Source organism: Muscardinus avellanarius (assembly GCF_963383645.1).
Source record: "Muscardinus avellanarius genome assembly, chromosome: 1".
NCBI lineage: Eukaryota > Metazoa > Chordata > Mammalia > Rodentia > Gliridae > Muscardinus > Muscardinus avellanarius.
Window position 1 is genome coordinate 225690404 of NC_137786.1, and position 20071 is coordinate 225710474.

General features: G+C 42.1%; 1 protein-coding gene across 1 annotated transcript; it reads right to left on the reverse strand.

Moving 5' to 3' along the window:
* Nucleotides 1-14508: 14508 nt before the first annotated feature.
* LOC308260358 (olfactory receptor 5A1-like) lies at nucleotides 14509-18835 on the reverse strand (the record flags this gene model as incomplete). The annotated part of the gene is given in 5 exon segments (XM_080691654.1): nucleotides 14509-14623; nucleotides 15431-15485; nucleotides 16020-16077; nucleotides 17903-18409; nucleotides 18413-18835. Coding segments are annotated over 5 exon segments (1158 nt in total).
* Nucleotides 18836-20071: the final 1236 nt, after the last annotated feature.

Consider the following 20071-nt stretch of genomic DNA (forward strand, 5'->3'; position numbering starts at 1 on the left):
TTTCATTAGTAATTAATTATTTTAGGCCCCTGATGGTGTCTAGAAATGCCACATCATGTGTCTATTGATTCCATAATCATAAAGCTTCGGGAAACTACTATACCAGTCCCCCATGAAGGATTGATTTGTGAACCAACATCCATTCTGTACTTAGCTAGAGAACCAAACACCTGCACAGGATGTTCTAGTTCACTTATAATCAGCTGGTTATAAACCCATACCTCAGCAAAGATCCCAGAATTAGAAAGCTGAATGCCTCTGAGTACTTCCAATGACTCAGTAGCTGTGCACGTCTCTTCCAATGCTTCGAGGGACAGCTCCTGAAAATGGGAATACTCTCTCCTACCCCCACTGTCGGGAAACATGTTGGTAATTTCCTATTCTCTAATTCCTCTGTACTAGCTCCTAAAGCCACTCCCCCAAATAAGAACATCGCAAGGCGACTATGGACAATTCTATATTCTGGCATGCCTAAGTATTTAAATAGCTAGTCATTGTCTTCTTTCTTTTATTTTTACTATAGCCTTCTCTTCATTTCTATCAGATAAAAAGAGTTGAAAATAGCTACAAGAGCCAACAAAAGTGAAATTATATGACACAATATTTTACAGCCATCACATTATTTCCAACAATTTTTTTAAAACACAGGAAATTAGTTAATAATAATGGGGAGGGGAAGGGTGATATACACTCAGCAGGATTTCCAACTATACTATAACTAGATGGATCCACACCAACTCATGGATAGTGGTCATTTCTAGTTGGTAGATGATGAATTACTTTGATCTCTCTCTCTCTCTCTCTCTCTCTCTCTCTCTCTCTCTCTCTCTCTCTAATGTGCAGGACAAAATTTTACTGAAAATTACTGACTATCAAACAGCAATGGGTACCAATTTTGTACTCAGGGGGGGTATATAAAGCAGCAGAAGAAAGAAAAACAGAAGAAGCAGAAGAAGAAAGAAAAGGAAACACATTATTTCTGGCACTTTAGTATGCTTAAAGCAAATTATTTCTGGCACTTTAGAATGCCTGTGGGCTCTGTGATCCCTGTGCTCCAGGATGCTCATCATTTCAGGAGAAACAAAGAAAGGAGAAGTGCAAATAATGGGAATTTGGGGCTCGTCCTAAATTTGCATACTAGGAGCAGGAAGAGTGGCTCATAATGATCAGGTCTGAGGAAGTGGGGCCACGAGTTTGAGCAGTGTGTTTCACCCACCTCTTTCCTGTCTTACTCCTTCCAACAACAATTTCCTCTGTTTTTTCTTGTACTGGAGTTCATATGCAGCCACATGAATTCTCCAGCCCAGCGGGTCAGCCTGGAGGAGCAAGAGGCTGCAGCTGAAGGCTGAACTTTGGCCCCTAGCAGCAAGACTCTATAGGAGGTGTGTGTTTGCAGCACAGAAAACCAATTTCACTTCCTCCTACAAGAAGCAAGAGGGAAGTCCCACGTCTGCGTGCTTTCTCGCTTTCAACATGGGCAAACTTCTGACACCACCTCATGCAGAGCTAAACCGTGACTCATGTCCAAGGTTCCTTCTGGGTGGACATGAAACTGGTTCAGGTGTTTCCCACTTCTGCTTTTCACCTACCGTCTAAAACAGTTGCTTTTGCCAAAATATGTTCCCTTTATTATTTTCAGCAAGAATTTATAAGGCCAGTCTAAAAACCAGCAGGTAAATAATTGATAAATGGATTGGAGGACTATCACTTTAATAGACTTTGAAATTTTATAAACTTCACTCTGGCAAAATCTAAGAGGTGTTGTTACCAGAGTCCTAGGTGAGAGACCTGACCCTAGGGATCCAGAACCCCAGGTCCAGCTACTTGGCTCAACAGGAAAGATCATGGTGAAAATATGAAAGGAGATTTTATCAGCGTAGCTACACAGGGGCCTCATTGGCACAAGAAAGTTGCTGCTACCTGGGAGGTAGCTCTGAGTCATCACAAGATGTGTATCACACCTATCAGACCTTGTTTGTGCAATCCCAGGCAAACTGGAACAAAGGAGATGCATTCCAAATGGAGATTGTGATGCCACACTTTTAATTCTGCTGTTAGCCACCCATCGGATTTTTATGGGCCAACGCAAGGAGTCTCATAGCTGAATGGGGTGCTGCACATTTGTAATCTCAGTACTTGGGAGGCTGAGACTGGAGGATCGCAGGTCCAAAGCCAGTCTCAGCAAGTAGTGAGACTCCCAGCAGCCAGCAAGACCCTGTTTCAATAAATAAATACATAAATAAATAAATAAATAAAATAGGGCTGGTGGAGTAGCTCAGAGGTAGAATGCTCCTGGGTTCAATCCCCAAGATCAGAAAGTTAAAAAAAAAAAAAAAACCCAAGGAGTCAAAGTCCCTGTTACAGTGTCAGCGAAAAAGCAACATTATTCTCTGAACAAAATAGTGTCTCAAAATGTGATGTTTTGAGAAGAGCTGCATCAGCTACTCCTCAGAGGCTGTTTTTCCCACCAGGATTATTTGTCTACTGACCACAAAAGGAGGAGCACAGTGGTTTCACGGCTCTTTTTAATCTGGAGAGTAAAAACAGAAGGTCCATGGGAAATTCTGCATATTCCTATTAAAAACTAGGCCAGAATTTGGCAGCCCAACCTCTGTTATTCCTGTTCTGTGTTAGTATTTTTTTCCTCCTCTCTCATCCCTCTTTTTCTTTCTTCCTCTCACTTTCCCCTTCCCTCCTTCCTTCCTTCCTTCCTTCCTTCCTTCCTTCCTTCCTTCCCCCCTCTTTCTTCCTTCCTTTCTTTCTTTCTTTTTTCTTTCTTTCTTTTTTCTTTCTTTCTTTCTTTCCTCTTGTGGTACTGGTGATTGAACCCAAGGACATTCTATCTCAGAGCTACACCTCCTTTTTTTCCTTATTTTTAAACAGGGTCTCCATAGGTTGCGGAGAGTCTCACTACACTGCTGGGGCTGCCCTTGAACCTGAGATCCTCCTGTGTCAGCCTCCCAAGTACTAGGATTACAGGTATGAGCCACCACACCCAGCTGCCGCTTCTTCATCTCATGAACCTCTGCTCTGTTCCTGTACGTTTTTGTCTTTACCATTTGAAAATTTTGGTTTGGAAGACACATGTCTGTGATTTCAAGTGATACTTCCACCATACTAATGAAAGAAGAAATCCTGTCATGGCACAGTCTCAGCCTTGGCTGCCCCTTTTCAGGCCAGATTTTCAGATGAGCTTTCAGCTGAAACAAAGTGGAAGTTACCGCTGGCTTTCTTTCTCCCTGCAATCACCATGAACAGGTAAAAATAAATAGGTGAAGTGGTTCTTCTACCACAGGGTTATGGGTAGTTTGGAGCTTCAGGCCCTCTACTGAAGTATTTCTATTGCCTTTTGTATGTATTTATTTAGTAATATAAATAAGTGATTAAGAGTCTGGCTTGGGGGGGTGAATCTTCTCAGTCCCCAGGTTTTGTTCTGCTTCACATAGTCACTCAAATAGTTCATATGCTAGATGAATAAATATGGATGTGAAATGGAGTTGAATTCAGAGTTGAATTTTAAGCAACATCCTGGCTCCCTGGAGTTGACTCTGAAAAAGTTCTGGAGTCTCCCTGAAATTTTATTTCCTCATTTGAGAAGCAAACACTGGCATCTAGGTCTGTGTGGCAGATGAAATCGCAAGCAGGATGGACTGCGGCCATCCATGGAGAGCGCTACGTATTCAGGTAGGAGCTTGACATGTATCAGCTCTCAGATAGATGTCATACTTACGTATCCAGCCTTGGTTATAGTTCATGTTTTCTATTTTTGTTGGTGCATGGTAGTACATCATAGTGAGATTCAAAGTGATAAAAACATACAGGCATAGAGCACCTGTGTCAATTTCCCTTGTCTTTTAAGATGCAGGTAAAGAGACAGACAAGGCTGGACAGAGCAGGCCGTTTATTGAGACTGAGCCACTCCCCAAATCTCCCAGGCCTGTTCCCGCTCTGAATCCACGGGTCTGTGGTGTCTCAGATCAACTTATGTCCCCTAGATTCCTTCAGTAGCTCTAGCCTCCCAGCAGCTAGGCTGCTGAGCGCTCAGGGCGAGCCCATCCCCACACCGTCAATCCTTTTGTCTCTTTTCCAGAGGAGGCTGAATCCCAGTATAGTAGGTCTTCACCTGCTCAGGAGCTCTCACCCAAGCCCAAAGTGTATAGTTGCAAGACTTAACAAATGTGTAAACCCAAGACGAGCAATTACATTTGAATTTCAAATAAAGGCGAGTGTGTTTTAAATATTAACAATGCCTCATACAATATCTGGGGAACACTTATGCTAAAAATGATTCACTGGGAGCTGGACGTGGTGTCGTATGCTTGTAATCCCAGTACTTGGGAGGCTGAGACAGGAGGATCGACAGGTTCAAAGCCAGCCTCAGCGACTCAGTGAGGCTCTCAGCAGCTTTGTGAGACCCTGTTTCCAAATAAAATATAAAATAGGTCTGGGAGTGTAGCCTGGAGGTAGAAAGCCCCTGGGTTCTATCCCCAGCTCCACTAAACAAACAAAGAAATAAATACGATTCATTGCTTACCTAAAATGCATATGTAAAGGAGCATGCTACAACCCTAAGCATGAATGACCTCAAGGTCATTGGCTCCTCCCATTTCTAACAGGCTTGGCTAAAATGTGGAACCCATACATGTGACACCTGGTTTCTCCAGAGCTGGCCGGGAGCTGGGCCACCCAGCAGTGCAGGGGACTGACCTCCATGTGGTGGTGAGCACATGAGACAGAGGCAGGTGGAAGCCTAGCAGAAAAAGTTCCTCTGTTTCCTTCCTCCAACAACTGCTTTGAGCCTGGTGTTTTCCTGCAGTCTATTTGGAGACATTTGCATGATTAAACAATGATGTGTGTGTGCATGAGTGTGTGCGTATGTGTGTGTGCATGAGTGTGTGTTGATCTGTGATCAGATCAATAACATTTCCTCTTATATTTGGTTCATCTCCTTCCATTTCTCTGTCTCACCTATGCTGCCTTGGGATCGAACCTTCCAATAATATAATAATCCACTAGTAGTGGATTATTAATTATTATATAATTATTATATAAATATAAATAAATAAATATAAATATAAATATATTATTATATAAATGCATGGCTATTTAAAATATTATTATTATATAAATATATAAATAAATAATATAAATACTATTATTAATAATCCACTAATAAAATAATCCCTCTGTTGCCCTGTCCCCCATAGGACTATCTGCATTATTATTCTGTGAAGCAATTGGCTTTTTGTTCACCTCACCTCTCTCCTTTGTCAAAGGGACGCTCCTCAGGGGCAGAGGCTGTGTCTGGTTCATTGCTCATTTTATTCCTGGGATATGGCACAATATTTGGGATGTAGTGGGTAATGGGTCCATATCTGCTACTATTGAATGAACAGAGAACTGAATAAAACAGACAAATACGACAATATAGATCACTGGCTGGGAATGAATATTCAAGCCCAAGCAACAGGATGAAAGGGCTTTTGTTTCACTTTATTCTACATTTTATAGCACACACTGGGGTCTAGCTTGTGATACATGTATTTCTTAGCAGAGGAGAACTTGATGTTCTGGTCTGAAATTATATCGGTGGTAAACTTGGAATTCATAAGCTTGGTATTGTGCATAATAAATAAAATGAAATGGTACAGAGGCAGTTCTCTTATGTACCAGAGGATTTCACCCTATTGATCTGGTATTCGACACTTGGGTCCTCCATGGCCAAACCCACATCCACCTCCATACTCTGTCTGTCCTTATTTATAGCTCCTGAGGCCGGCCCAAAGGAACCCAATCTCAGCGTTCAACCTCTTCTAACTCATCTACCTAGGCACATAGTCCTGTGTTGCTTGACACTGGGAGTATGTTCTGGGGAAGGCATCATTAGGCCATTTTTCACTGTGTGAACATCATAAAGTGTGCTTGAACCTAGATAGTATAGCCCGTTAAGACTCCTTTACAATCTGTAATCAGTTTTAATTTGGTTTCCATATCCATCAGAGGTAACTTAATGTGGCCTCTTATTGGTGAAATTAGCAGTGGACTTTGTACCTAGGGGTCATGGTGAACAAAACCACAGGAGACTAAATCTAGTACCAGAGAAAACAATTCAGCCAGAGACCTGATTCACAGGAGATGGATGAGGCTGCTGCTGGCATCATTGCCTATTTTACAGTAAACTTTAATAAATAAAATAATAATGATCAAAAGCATGTTACCATATGTAAATAAACACATATGCCAGCCCCGGGTCGTTATTCTCACTGTTAAGCATTATTACTGTACACAATTGTACCTGCACTACTTTTATATGGCTGGCAACACGTTTACACCAGCTTCCCCACACACGAGCATTGTGTTGAACTGTGACGTCGTGGAGGCTGTGATGTACTGTGATGTCATAGTGTTGTACTCTGGTGTCATGATGTTATACTATGATATTACAGTGGCTGTGGTGTCATAGGAGATAGGACTTTTTCAGCTTTATTGTACTTTTATGGGGCCACTGTTATGTATGTGATCTGTCATTGACCGAAATGCCATTATGCCGGGAATGACTGTACAGGCAGGGTGCACAGAAGCTGGGACAGGAGCTATTAACAAACCTGGGATGTCCTGGATGTAGTAAAAATCCCATAATGCCAATGATCAGGAGGGCATTAATAGGAAAAGGAACTGGTCAGTATAAGGCAATGAAGGGAGGTGTGTGTTTATAATGGTTAGTTCAGATCTTGGCTACTAAGAGGTTCTTCGTTCTGGTTTTTACCTGGTTTTGGATAGGCCTGTCTGTCTTTTATATCTCCTGGTCTCTTTGAAGCTAATCTTCTAATTTCTACCAGGGGAAATTAGAGCATCATGGGTCAGAAAAAATAGCAAGGAATTCAGAGACTTGAATTCTATTCCTCATTCTGCCACTAACCTGCTGGTGACTTTGGGCAAGTCTCTTCTCAAAACCTGCTTCAACTAACAGCTAATAGCTAACTAATCTCACAGCAGTCTACTTGAACTAACAGCGCTGGCTGTGACATTTTACTAACACAATTGAGGAATGTTCTGTTGTATATAGGTCATGGCATGCAAAATTTCCCCTGTGTTGGTTCTGCTGACGCTTCCCCTCGACTTACTCGCTTGTGTGGTTTGTAACTTGGGCACCCGGAGCTCGTTTTCCACTAGGGTTGTTTTATGGGGGGGGGGGGTTTACTCTGCTTGTGGAATCGTCCTTAGCCCAAGGTGGTTCTGCCTTCGCCTCTACTGGCCCTATGCTGATGGCAGTTTCTTGGTTTGGATCAATGTGAACTAACACCCACATCTGTGTACACACAGGTCTCTTGACTCTCTGGGACAGTGCCAGCAACCTTTTAACACTGGACACAGAACCAGTGAGCTGCACCCCTTCCCACAAAAACCCATAAAGCCCTAGTACCCCACTATTAGGTCTATGACTGGCTCAGAAATCCCCTGAGCTGGAGGGCTCCAGCCCTACTTACTGCTCTGATTTCGAGTTCTCTCTTCTTGGCACTCAGATATTTCCCTTTCTTGATTTTGAACTTCAATATTTGTGTTTAGACAGATGTTTCTGTGTCTGAATATGGATAGTAAACTTTCCATATGTTGCTCGATCAGTCCAATTCACTTTTCTTCTTCCTTCCTTCCTTCCTTCCTTCCTTCCTTCCTTCCTTCCTCTTTCTTTCTTTCTTTCTTTCTTTCTTTCTTGCTTTCTTGCTTTCTTGCTTTCTTGCTTTCTTGCTTTCTTGCTTTCTTGCTTTCTTGCTTTCTTGCTTTCTTGCTTTCTTGCTTTCTTCTTTCCTGTACTGGGGATTGAACCCAGGGGCGTTCTGTCTCCGAGCTACATACCCAGCCCTATTTTTTTTTTTTTTTTTACTATTCTTTATTTTGAAACAGAGTCTCACTGAGTTGCGAAGGGTCTCGCTAAGTAGCTGAGACTGGCCGCGAACTGCAGTCCTCCGGTTTCTACCTCTCGAATGCTAGGATTACAAGCATGCACCACCACACCTGGCTTTCAATTCACTTTTATTATTATTATTATTATTATTATTATTATTATTATTATTATTTGGCACTAGGGATTGAACCCAGGGACATTCTACCTTTGAGCTACACCTCCAGCCCCATCTTGCTCTTTATTTGGAAACAGGGTCTTGCTGAGTTGCTAAGAGCCTGGCTAAGTTGTTGAGGCTGGCCTCAAACCTGCAATCTGCCTGTCTCAGCCTTCCAACTACTGGGATTACCTGTGTGTGCCACCCAACCCAACAGTTTGTGATGGGTAATATTTTGGAAAATAAAACAGTGGACACATATCTATTATAGTACTAGAGCTTTGGGAAATAAACTCTCCTATTATAACACAGGCGTGTGCACACACACATACACACAATAAATTGATACCTTCGCTTAAGTTTGAATTCTTTCCCCAGAGGTCATGCCTTCCTCTGCACAGGGAGAACTCAGGAGGCAAATACAATCTGCCTCGCCTGCTCCCTGCACCCCTCAGAAGATGAAGATCTGCTTTCTTATCAAGCCATAAGCACAGAGATTTCCTGGAGAGCAGAGAGGGAAAGAGACCAGCAGCAGCCTAGTGAGGAGGAGGGAGGGAAAGGAGAAGAGAACCCAGGACAGGAGCAAGAGCCAGGTCCCCCCTTCCCTGTGCCTTCAGGGTGTGTGTGATAATATAAGTGGATTCTCTGTGAAGAGAAAAGTGTGTGGTTGGAGCATGGGAGAGAAATCTGTCAGGGGAACTCAGCTTGAATCCGAGCTTTGCCACTCTCCTGCAAATTGCTCCTTTTCTCTGGCCTTTAATTTCCTCAATTACAAAATTAAAGGCTTGGATTAAATTTGTGGCCTTTAAACATTTTTTTTTCCAGCAGTGGAATCTTTATTTTCAAGTGGAAACTTACATGCGACTAAAACATTATACGGAAAAGAGGTGCTGCGTAGGTTGAACAGCAGGCAGAACCCAAAGCCCAGTGTGGGTGCCTCCCAAACTCTCAGAAGCCTGCGCAGGACCTGGCAGGCTGGTGCAGGCCTGTGATCCCAGTACTTGGGAGGCTGAGACAGGAAGAGCACAGGTTGGAGGCCAGCCTCAGCAATGTAGTAAGGCCCTCAGTAACTTAGAGAAATTCTGTGTCAAGATAATAAAATAGAGGCGAGCATGGTGGCGCACGCTTATGATCCCGGCATTTGGGAGGCTGAGACAGGAGGATCGCGCTTCGCTGCCAGCTTCAGCTACTTAGCGAAATCCTTTGAAACTCAGTGAGACCGTTTCAAAATAAAAAATAAATAAAATAAAAAGGAGGGCTGGGGGTGTAGCTCAGAGATAGAATGCCCCTGGGTTCCATCCTTAGTACTGAAAAAAAAAAAAAAGATAATAAAATAGGGCTGGGGTATAGTTTGGAAGTACTGGGTTCAATCTCTAGTACCAAAAATAAATTTAATAATATATATTCTACCTGTGTAGCACCTTAAGACACAGTTCAAAAATTCTCAGTTTATTTTTCTTTCCATTGGGTGTTTTTTTTGTGTGGTTTTTTTTTTTTTTTTTTTTGTGGTACTGGGGTTCCTGGAAGCCCTTCTACCTCCGGGCTACAATCCCAGTCCTATTTTATATTTTTGAAACAGGGTCTCTTAAGCCAGCACGGCTGGCTTCGAATCTGCGCGATCCTCCTGTCTCCGCCTCCCAAGCTCCCAAGCGCGGGGATTACAAGCATGCGCCACCACGCCCGGCACCATTGTTTTTTTTTTTTTTTTTAATTGAGGCATTATAATTATGATGAGAAGGAAAGTCTCCCTAGCTATACAGTTCATGGGACAGTGCTGAAGAAGCAAGGTCTCCAAGAAAACAGGAAGTCAGAGTTGCCAAACGAGGAATTGAGGGTTTTCAGAACATACAGCATTCTTCCTTCTGGTACTTTTCACCTCCTTTCTGGACGTGCCGTTCCCACGCCATGGCCAACTGTTGTGTGATACATAGAAAAACTGCTGGGCTGAAAAGGAATTCTTTTACGAACCAGTTGTGAGACATTAGCAACTTATTTTACCACTCGGAGCTCTAAGTCTTCACTTGTGAACTGAGGAATGGATGGACTAGTTTCTGGGAGCTCACTTACAGCTCTGGAAATGTGCGGAGATAGAGTCAGATTGACGGTTTCCTTCCCCAGAATGTACCGAGCAAGTACTACTGTCAGGCAGCACAAGCCTGGCCCTGTGCACTAGAGCCTGGTGGGGAAACAGACATCGAATAAGATTCCTATGTGAATGCAAATCAGAGAGGGTTAAAAAAATGCAGAGGGAAATCCAGCTTAGCCCAGATGTCAGGGTGGTCCTTTGAGACAGGGAGAGAAGAAATAGAGAAAAAGACAGATGGACACAGAGACAAAGAAAAAGAGACAAAGACACACAGAAAGATAGAAATAGACACACACAGAGACAGACAGTCAGACAGACGAAGAGGTAGAGATAGACCAAGACCAAAGAAGGAATAGAGACAGATATACAGAAACAGAGGGGAAATGGAGATAGAAACATACAGACACAGAGAGAGATAGAAACATTGACAGAATGATAAATAGATAGACAGAGACAGAGACAGGTAGAATGGAGGAGAGTGGGGACGATGGCTATAACTGGGCCATGGGTGTGTCTGCCAGTCAGAGATGTCGATTTCATGGTATGTAACCCATGACGAGGACAGGGATCTCCTCCAGAGGACCAGGACACTCAAATGAAGGTGTTTTTTTTTGTTGTTGTTGTTGTTGTTTTTGGTGGTACTGGGGTTCCTAGAAACCCTTCTACCTCCCGGCTACACTCCCAGACCTATTGTTTATATTATTTTTTATTTGGAAACAGGGTCTCTTAAGCCAGCGAGGCTGACTTCGAACCTGCGCGATCCTCCTGTCTCCGCCTCCCCAAGCGTGGGGATTACAAGTGTGCGCCACCACGCCTGGTTCAAATGAAGGGTTTTATTCAGGAAAGTACAACTGCACCATTTCTCTTTTTATTGTTATTTTTTATTTTTTGGTACCAGGGATTGGATCCAGAAATATTCTCCTTCTGAGCTATACCCCCAGCCCTTTTTATTTTATTTTATTTTTTTTGTTTTGAAACAGGGTCTTACTAAATTCCTGAAGATCTCACTAAGCTGCTGAGGCTGGCCTCAAACCTGCAACCCTCCTGTCTCAGCCTTCCAAGTACTGGGATTACAAGTGTATGCCACAATGTCAAATTTTTATTTCCTTTTAAAAATCTCCCTGTGGATTCTTGTTGGAGATACATTAGGGTCATTCTGTATAACATTTTATTCAGTTTTTTATGACTATGACAACAAATTACCACAAATATAGTGGTTTTAAGAACCATAAATATGTTCTCCTAGCATGCTGGAGGCGAGGCATCAAAACTCAAGGTGCCTTCAGGGCTCCATTCCCTTGGGAGGTGTCCAAGGATGCTCTATTTCTTTGCCATTTTTAGCTTCTCAAGACCAAATGGACTCCTGACTTGTGACGCCCTCTGCATATCTCGGCAGCTTTTGCTCTGGCCACCTCATCTCCCATTTCCAACCCCGTATATCAAGTCTGGTCCCACATCCCAGGCTCTGTTGATTGACAACTTTGGACGACCATTTTTCAGCCTGCCGCCATCACTAGTGATAACTGATGGCCCAAGGCTTGCACACTTTTGCCCTTAGTGCCTTTGGAAGGGTGGAAGGCAGGATTTCCTGTCATTCTTTACAGACATCCCAATGACCCTCAGCTATGAGAACAAATACGAAGCTTTCTAAAGTGTCCTCAACCACCTGCCAGCACATTCCTCAGTGCTCCTTCAGACGGGACGGTGCTCTGACTCTTGCCAAATATGATTCTTCGTCATTAATTATCACCATGGCGCGGTTACTGTTTCCTCAGCAAATGTCAGAGGGGACAATAGTGCAGGGTGGTGTTTAAATCTCGGGTCGCTGGACATTAGGAAGCAGAGTCTGGGTTTTACTAGGGGCAGCAGAAGGTGCTTCACTGGAGGGGAGAGCATTTGTGAAAGTGTGCTTTATGTTATCTTGCATTGACTTGGGGTAATGGGTAATGAGAAGAGGGTCTTCATTTCATTACAATGTAGTTTTATGCTTTGATTTAGGAACGCATTAAAATGAGGATTTAACCCAGGGGGAATCTACCTCTATACCCTCAGGCAGGGACAATCTACCTATAAGATATATACTCAGCTGGGAGGCTGAGACCGGAGGATCGCCATTTGTGGGCTGCCTCAGCTACTTAGCGAGGCCCTCTGCAACTCAGTAAGACCCTCCGCAACTCAGTGAGACCCTGTTTCAAAAAATAAAAAGACTGAAAAATAGAGACGGGGTTGTAGCTCGGAGGTACATTGCCCCTGGGTTCCATCCCCAGTACCACCAAAAAAAAAAAAAAAAAAGATATACCCTAAGCCCCATTTTATTTTTTACTTGGAAATAAGATCTCACTAAGTTGCTGAGGCTGGCCTCAAATCTGCGATCGTCCTGTCTCAGCTATTTAGTATTTTTGAGTAGGAATTAGAAAATAAGGTTGCAAGCCTCCATTAGGACTTATTCTTGTAAGTCCTCAGAGTTTTAGCAATTTATCTTTTTCTGTAGTTCTAGCAGTTTTTTTTTTTAACAGAAAGGAAGCTGTGTTCTTAGAAGTGCAATTACACATAGAATTATCAAAGTCACGATCCTGATAATAAAGGGGTAATTACATGTGATTATAAATGCGCTGTCCCAAATTATGTTTACTGTTCTGTAATTTCCTTCAAAAAATAATTTTCCTTTTTTATGCTAATTGAGCCCAAGAAATTATTAAATATAGAAATATTCAAAATTCATTTTCATGTCCACATTACATATTAGAGGGTTCATTCATTTTATAATTTCCAAATTTTCATATATATGTATATTTAAAATGGCTACATATATATTAAATATATTAAATAAATATTTATAGCCGGGCGTGGTGGCGCACGCTTGTAATCCCCGTGCTTGGGAGGCGGAGACAGGAGGATCGCACAGGTTTGTAGCCAGCCGCGCTGGTTTAAGAAACCCTGTTTCAAAAATGTAAAATAGGTCTGGGAGTGTAGCCCGGAGGTAGAAGGGCTTCCAGGAAGTCTAGTACCACCAAAATAAATAAATAAATAAATAAACAAATAAATTATATTTTATATATAATTTCACATACAATATAATATAACATATATAATATTTTATATACAATGTAATCTATAATAAATATATACATTATATATAATATAATATATATATATTTAATTTTCCACTTCATTCAAACCTGGAAACCTTCAGAGGTAATTTATATTTATATGAAAGAACAGCTATTAAAATTATGTAAACTAAGACATTAGTATATCTACTTTTAAAAAGACAATTCATTTGAGTAAGAAACCAGAGCATATTCTCCCAAGTCTTAGATGAACTGGCTTTCTAAAGTGGGATTTTATGATTTCTTTTCCTCTAGTAGCAGTGGATTCACTTTTCTGATATATGTGATCAAAGAAACCATAACTAATTCACTTTTTAATATGTCATCCTTACAGGTAAAGCAAATTTTTGGCTGTGTTTATGTTCTACTTTGCTTCAAAGTAGTTAAGAGAGCAGCTTTCAAAAATATCTGAAATAGACAAGATAACAGATTACAAAGAATGGTGAAAGAAAAAGAGAAGAGATGCAGAATCAGGAATAAGAAGAGAAATGCTCTCCAGGGTGATCTAACTTCTTGCTATGCGGGGACCACAAATTTTACTCCCAACTTCTCAGCAGCCGACATGGGAAGAGTCCATGCTCCCAAGGTCAGCTGTACAATCCAGAGTGCCGATAATGTTCAAAGGAGAGAATTGTTGCAGAGAAGGCAACTGAGAAGGAGTGAATTTCTGCTGGAGTCCTCTGGTGTGAAAAAGTTCTTTGTAGATTCTGATATAATGATGTGTGCAAAAGTCTACCCATCTGGCTTCATTAGGGGTGGACTTTTAAACATCAGTCCTCCCCCTTAGTGGGCCATCCCCAACCCCCAATATCTTGGTGCTTTGTCACTAAAATCTATTTTCCTTGGGTAAAGCCTGCAGCACCGAGGGTGATTCCTTTAGCTGAATATGGGTAGGTGTCGCGTCCCTAAGGCTCCGTCCTGCAGAGCCCTGGGAAAGAACACACAAACGCTGAGTCTGCTGCTGATGCTTCCTCTTTAATGCTTCCACCTTCAATGCACACAGCAGGCAAATATATATCAGTCTCATAACCCCTCCCTCATCACTCCACCAACCCCAAGCTTCCCACAGCTAGGGCATGCGCATTTCTAACCCTCTCATAGGCGGGCTGGTGGTAGCACGAGGCGCTGCGTCACTGATCATCCGTAGGGCGCCTGATAGGGCTCACTGCGCAGGCTCAGGGCACCGCCAGCCTCGTGAGCCTCGTGACTTGGCAACATGCCTAGGTGCCATCTTGAGCCACCGCCCCATCACGGTCTAGCCGAGCGGGCCCCGACAGGTAGGGATGCCATCTTCCTTGCTATCATTATCTTCAGAAAACATTATTGACCATTCATTCAATTTTGTTTTTAACATTCTTTGTTCATCCTTCCTATGGGGTCATTTGTGAATAAAGCCATTTATAAAATTCTTCCATTAAGAAGCCCATCTTTCAATAATGATTTTTAAAAATGAGCTTCATCCCCCCTGGAATATAACTTAAGTGATACTAATTCTAATTATTTGACAGAAGCCAGTCTGTTCTCCTTTCTCATTCTGCACTCAGATCGTGCCTGACTTGAGAAAATAGGCATTTTTTGACAGAATTTGTTTCAGTATTTTCCCCTTGTTCACTGATGCTGTACATAAATGAGAATGTACATTTTAAAACAATGACCTTAGTATTGTGTAGATATGCATTTAAGATCTCTTAAGTATTGGCACATGCCCATCAACATGCTGCTTAACCTCCTTTTTGAGCCTTATACATCTCATCTCAGATAGAAATATGATGACCACAATAAAGTATAATGCATTGTGGATTTAAAAATTGCTAGAAGAGTAGATTGTGTTTTCAACAAAGGATAAACGTGTGAGGTGCTGAATTTGTTAATTAACCTGCTTGAATCACTCCACTTTGTAAACATATATCAAGACATGACATTGTACCCCACAAGCACAGGCAATTATTATCTGTCCATTCAACATAAAAACTAAACAATTTTTTAAAGTTTTCAAAGAGCCCTAAGGGAGTGAACCGAACTAAAAGAAACAGTGTACAGAAAGCCTTTCTGTAGTACACAGTGTGTTGTGTATACATGAAGACAATAAGCATCCCAATTTAACAGGATTGGCTAAAGAATTAAAAGAATAATACAAAGAACTCGCCAAAAAGAAACAAAAATAAGTTTGACCATACTGTCCTTTATCACAGGTGTGAAGAACTGGGTGCCCTGTCACGTTGTTGTCTAAATCTACCCAATAAGAAGCAATTCAACTTCTTCGCTTGCGCAGACATGAATATTGCAACACTTTGTAAGAAATTGGCAAAACCTGGAAACTACTATATGTCCATTAATAGATAGGTAGATGTTTACATTGTGGTATTTAAATTCTATGAAACAATAAAAAGGCCAAGGTGGATTGAAATGCACTAATATATAAAGAGCTTCAAGAAGCAAAGTTGAATAAAAACAAGATATAGAATGAATATTTATTATGACACAATTTATGTAAATACACACAAAGTCACACAAAACAGTATGATATATCTTTAATGGGCATTTATAATGTTATATGGAAAAAATTTTAAATTTTAATTAATTTATTTCTAATAACATGACATTGATTGTGTTCCTACATGTGCTTAAAAGGTATTAATGTAATACTCTGTTGCTGACATTGGACAAGTGTCTGTCGTTGGTGCTGATGGATAAAGATGGAGTAGTCTGTTTTATCTTGTTGCTCTACCCTTAACTTGGTCTGGAAAACTCAAAGAGCAGAGAAACCTTTGTAGAGGAATCCACTGTCCAAGTCGTAGCCCTCCTCCACATCCCTTCCAAGAAGCTGATGGTCAGATGGTCAACTGATCCACCATTGCAAGTGGATTGAGGAAGACCATTTATCGCCAACGTGATGCGATTCAGGGTTGATTGTCATAATTCACCCTGACTTATACACACAAGTATGAAAAAAAAAACTTCAGAAATGTTTGTTCTTTGCTCAAGAACAAAATTATGTCATTTGCAGGAAAATGGATAGAACTAGGGAGTATTATGTTAAGTGAGATCAGCCAGTCTCAGGAAGCCAAGAGCCCTATATTTTCTCTCATATGTGGAAGCTAGAGAGAAAATAGGAAACAAAGGGGATTTAAGATAAATGGGAAGAGAGAGCACAGTAGAATAGTGGAAGGGGAATGGGGGCCGAAGAAGGGAATGGGGAAGAGGAGAACTGATGAAGGAAACTGTGCGAGTCATGCTGGCTTCATATTGAAGGTGTCAATTCCAAACTCACTACCATGTACAGGGAGGGCGGGGGGCCTGGGATGGGATTCAGGGGAAACACACGAAAGGCTGCACGCATGTATGTTGGTATCACTTTGAAACTCACTGGGAGGTCTAATCACAGTGCACCAATCAAAGGATTTTAAAAAAGAATGATAAAATAGGACCAGAGACCATTTAAATTCCATATTCAGTTCCACTGCAAGCTCACTGATTGTCCTGTTTCAAATCATGTCGTGAAGTGAGGATCCTTCTGGAGAATGCATGGGAGTGGAAGCCAGCACCCCAGAATCCTGGGAAACGCCGGTGCCATCACGCACACCTGTCATCTCAGTACTTGGGAGGCTGAGACAGGAGGATGGCAGGTTTGACACCAGCCTCAGCAACTTCGTGAGATCTTGTTTCAAAATAAAAAACAAAAAGGGTGTAGCTCAGGAGGTAGAATGCCCCTAAGTTCAATCTCCAGTACCAAAAATAAAAAATAAGAAAGGGCAAGCCTGAGGTCAAATTCCAAGGAGAGAATTGACAGGATTCCCAATCAAGTGCAGGAAGTAACGTTGGAGGAGGATGGGGTGAGAACAGAGAGTGAGTCAAACCCCATATAAGGTCAAGAGCGAGGCTGGTCTAAGGAGCGGTTATGGCATCAGAACTTTCAGGGCGGTTTCTCTTCCCTGATGCTACTCCTGAAGCAGGAGCTCAAACCCAGTCACTGGGGGATTTCAGATGAGAGTTAGCCTCGTGGCACTGGACTATCCTTTCAGGCGGTCCCTAAGATCACACCTTGGTTTTAGCTTCTACTCTCTGACTCCAGTGGACTTGATGACTCTGTACGAGGTGAACTTGGGCTGTTCTCACACACAGTTTACAGATATCCTGTTGCTCTTTTGTCTCCGAGTGACCATTGCTGAATTCATCTCAGCCAGGGCTCCAAGGTTTATAACCATATTCAACTTTCCTGATCGGCACCAATCCTTGGGTAAAGCAGGAATTCAAGGCAAGGGAAATAGAAAATTTGTCCAGAGGGGTAAGCGGATTGGTGGCAGTAGTACTGTGTTGTAAAGAGGTCTTTACTGAATGTGGCACCCATCTGGCCCTGAGATGTGGTATTTTGCACCCAGTACCTGATGCTCTACACCTAAGAAATGTCATAGAAAAGCATATTTATTTTCTATTGCAAATGACCAAAACTTAAACCCTATTTGTCCATGACAAGAAAAAGGAGTTGAAGAAAGCAAATCTCTGTTGAACCTAATTGTCCAGTAGATATATATGTTGGTAAGGGATCTTATTTGAAATAGTTCCTTTAACATAGTACCCAGATTCCCAGAGCTGCTTATTATTTGTATTTAACAAAACTACAAGTTTTGTTTAATAACTTAAAGAATTACCTGCTTTTTCCTCTTCTTAAATCTTTTCAGTGCATCTTTGATCTCCATGTTTCGCAGACTATAGATGATGGGGTTTAACATGGGGATCACAACTCCATAGAACAAGGACACCGCCTTTTCTCTGTCGCGGGAGTAGCCAGCACTGGAATGGAGGTATGAGAAGAGACCAGAGCCATAGAAGAGCATGACCGTGACCAGGTGAGAGGCACAGGTGTTGAAAGCCTTCATCCGCCCTTGAGTGGAATGGATCTTCATGACAGCAGCAATGATATAGCCATAGGAAACCAAGACAACCAGAGCCGACGTCCCACCAACTGCACACACGACGAGGAAGTTTACCACCCGGCTGAGGAAGGTGCTGGAGCAAGACAAAGCCATCAGGGGTGGCAGGTCGCAGAAAAAGTGGTTAATGACTCGCAGCCTGCAAAAATGGAGCTGAAAGATGGAGCTTGTTTGGACCAATCCAGTGAGGAATCCTCCTGTGTATGCTGTCATGGCCATCCCTACTCAGACGGTGGGTGACATGAGGCTAGGGTAGAGCAGAGGTCTGGAGATGGCAGCGTACCGGTCATAGGCCATGGCTGACAGGAGACAGCACTCGGTGCCTCCCATCCCAACAAAAAAGAACAGCTGGGCAGCACAGCCCAGGAAGGAGATGACCTTCTGCTCCTGGAAGAAGTCGAAAAGCATCTTAGGGGCTATGGAGGAGGTATAAGAGATGTCAACGAAGGACAGGTTACCCAGGAAGAAATACATGGGGGAGTGCAAATGTGGGTCCACTCTGATCAGGACAATGAGACCCAGGTTTCCAGCCAGAGTCATGAGGTAGACCCCCAGAAACAACATGAAGAGGGCAGCACGCAGCTCCGGGTGCTCTGAAAATCCCAAGAGGATGAAGTTGGTCATCGCGGTGATGTTCCTTCCCAACGCCATGTAGTAGCAGTTCTCTGCTCCTTCAGAGCCCTGGAGGGAGATTCCAGGGGCAAGGAAAATCCAGAGGAAAAAACTATTTTGCTCTGCCATGGAATGATATCCAGAAATCAGAAGACACACTGTAAAGCCAATGTTGTAGAAAGTGCAGATTTCCCCCGGCAACATGTCCTGTGTCTTTCATGAAAATCTTTGCCATTCGGATCCCAGACACTTGTTTATGCAAAAGTGACAGAACCCCTTGTCAACATCACCATATTTCTGAAGGGTACTTGGTCTAAATACTCTCTTCTTTCTTTCTTTCTTTCTTTCCTCCTTCCTTCCTTCCTCCCTCCCTCCCTCTTTCTTCCTTCCTTTCTTTCTTTCTTTCTTTCTTTCTTTCTTTCTTTCTTTCTTTCTTTCTTTCTTTCTTTCTTTCTTTCATTATGTGTGGATTGAACCAAGAGGCATTCTACCTCTGAGCTACATTCCAGCCCATTTTTTTTCTTATTGCTATGAAACATGGTATCCCTAAGGTTGCTGGGAGCCTTGCTAATTTGCTGAGGCTGGTCTCAACCCTGTTATCCTCCTGTCTCAGTCTCCCAGGTACCACCAGGGAGTGCACCACCACACCTGGCACCATGTTGATTTTTTTAACTTTCAGGATAGGTCATGCAGTCAGAAAAAAAAAATGTAGATTTTTTTTCTACTTTTTTTGGTGCAATGTAATTAGATATCATAGTGAGATTCAAAGAATACTTCCTTTTTCTATTGCTCCAAACACTGTAACTAGGTTATTAAACCATTCACATTTAGACTACATATTCTTTTGTTTTTAATGGAAGTACTATGTTAAGACTCAAAATGCCTGAGAGGCAATTTTGTGTTTTTGATCATCATAGTTTGTTCTGACCAGGCTTCGTGGAGTACAGGAGGTGGGTTTTTTTTCTGTTTGTTTTTGTTTTTTCTCTCTATTAAGCACATAAAACTGGAAAAAAAACTGGCATTCCCCCATTAGAGACTTAAAAAGGGTGAAAAAAGCTTCAGCACTGAAATTTGAATGCTGTTTGGGCATAAACACTATCAAACATCTTGCACTTTGTGTTTGACAGAGCTAACAGCTGATGATATTGAAATTAATAAATCATCATGATCAAGCTCAAACTACTCATCAAAATGCAGGAGACGGGCATAAAAATAGGAACCTATTATTAGCTCAGCGTGACAAGTACTGAAAGAGAAATATTTATAAGTTCTGAA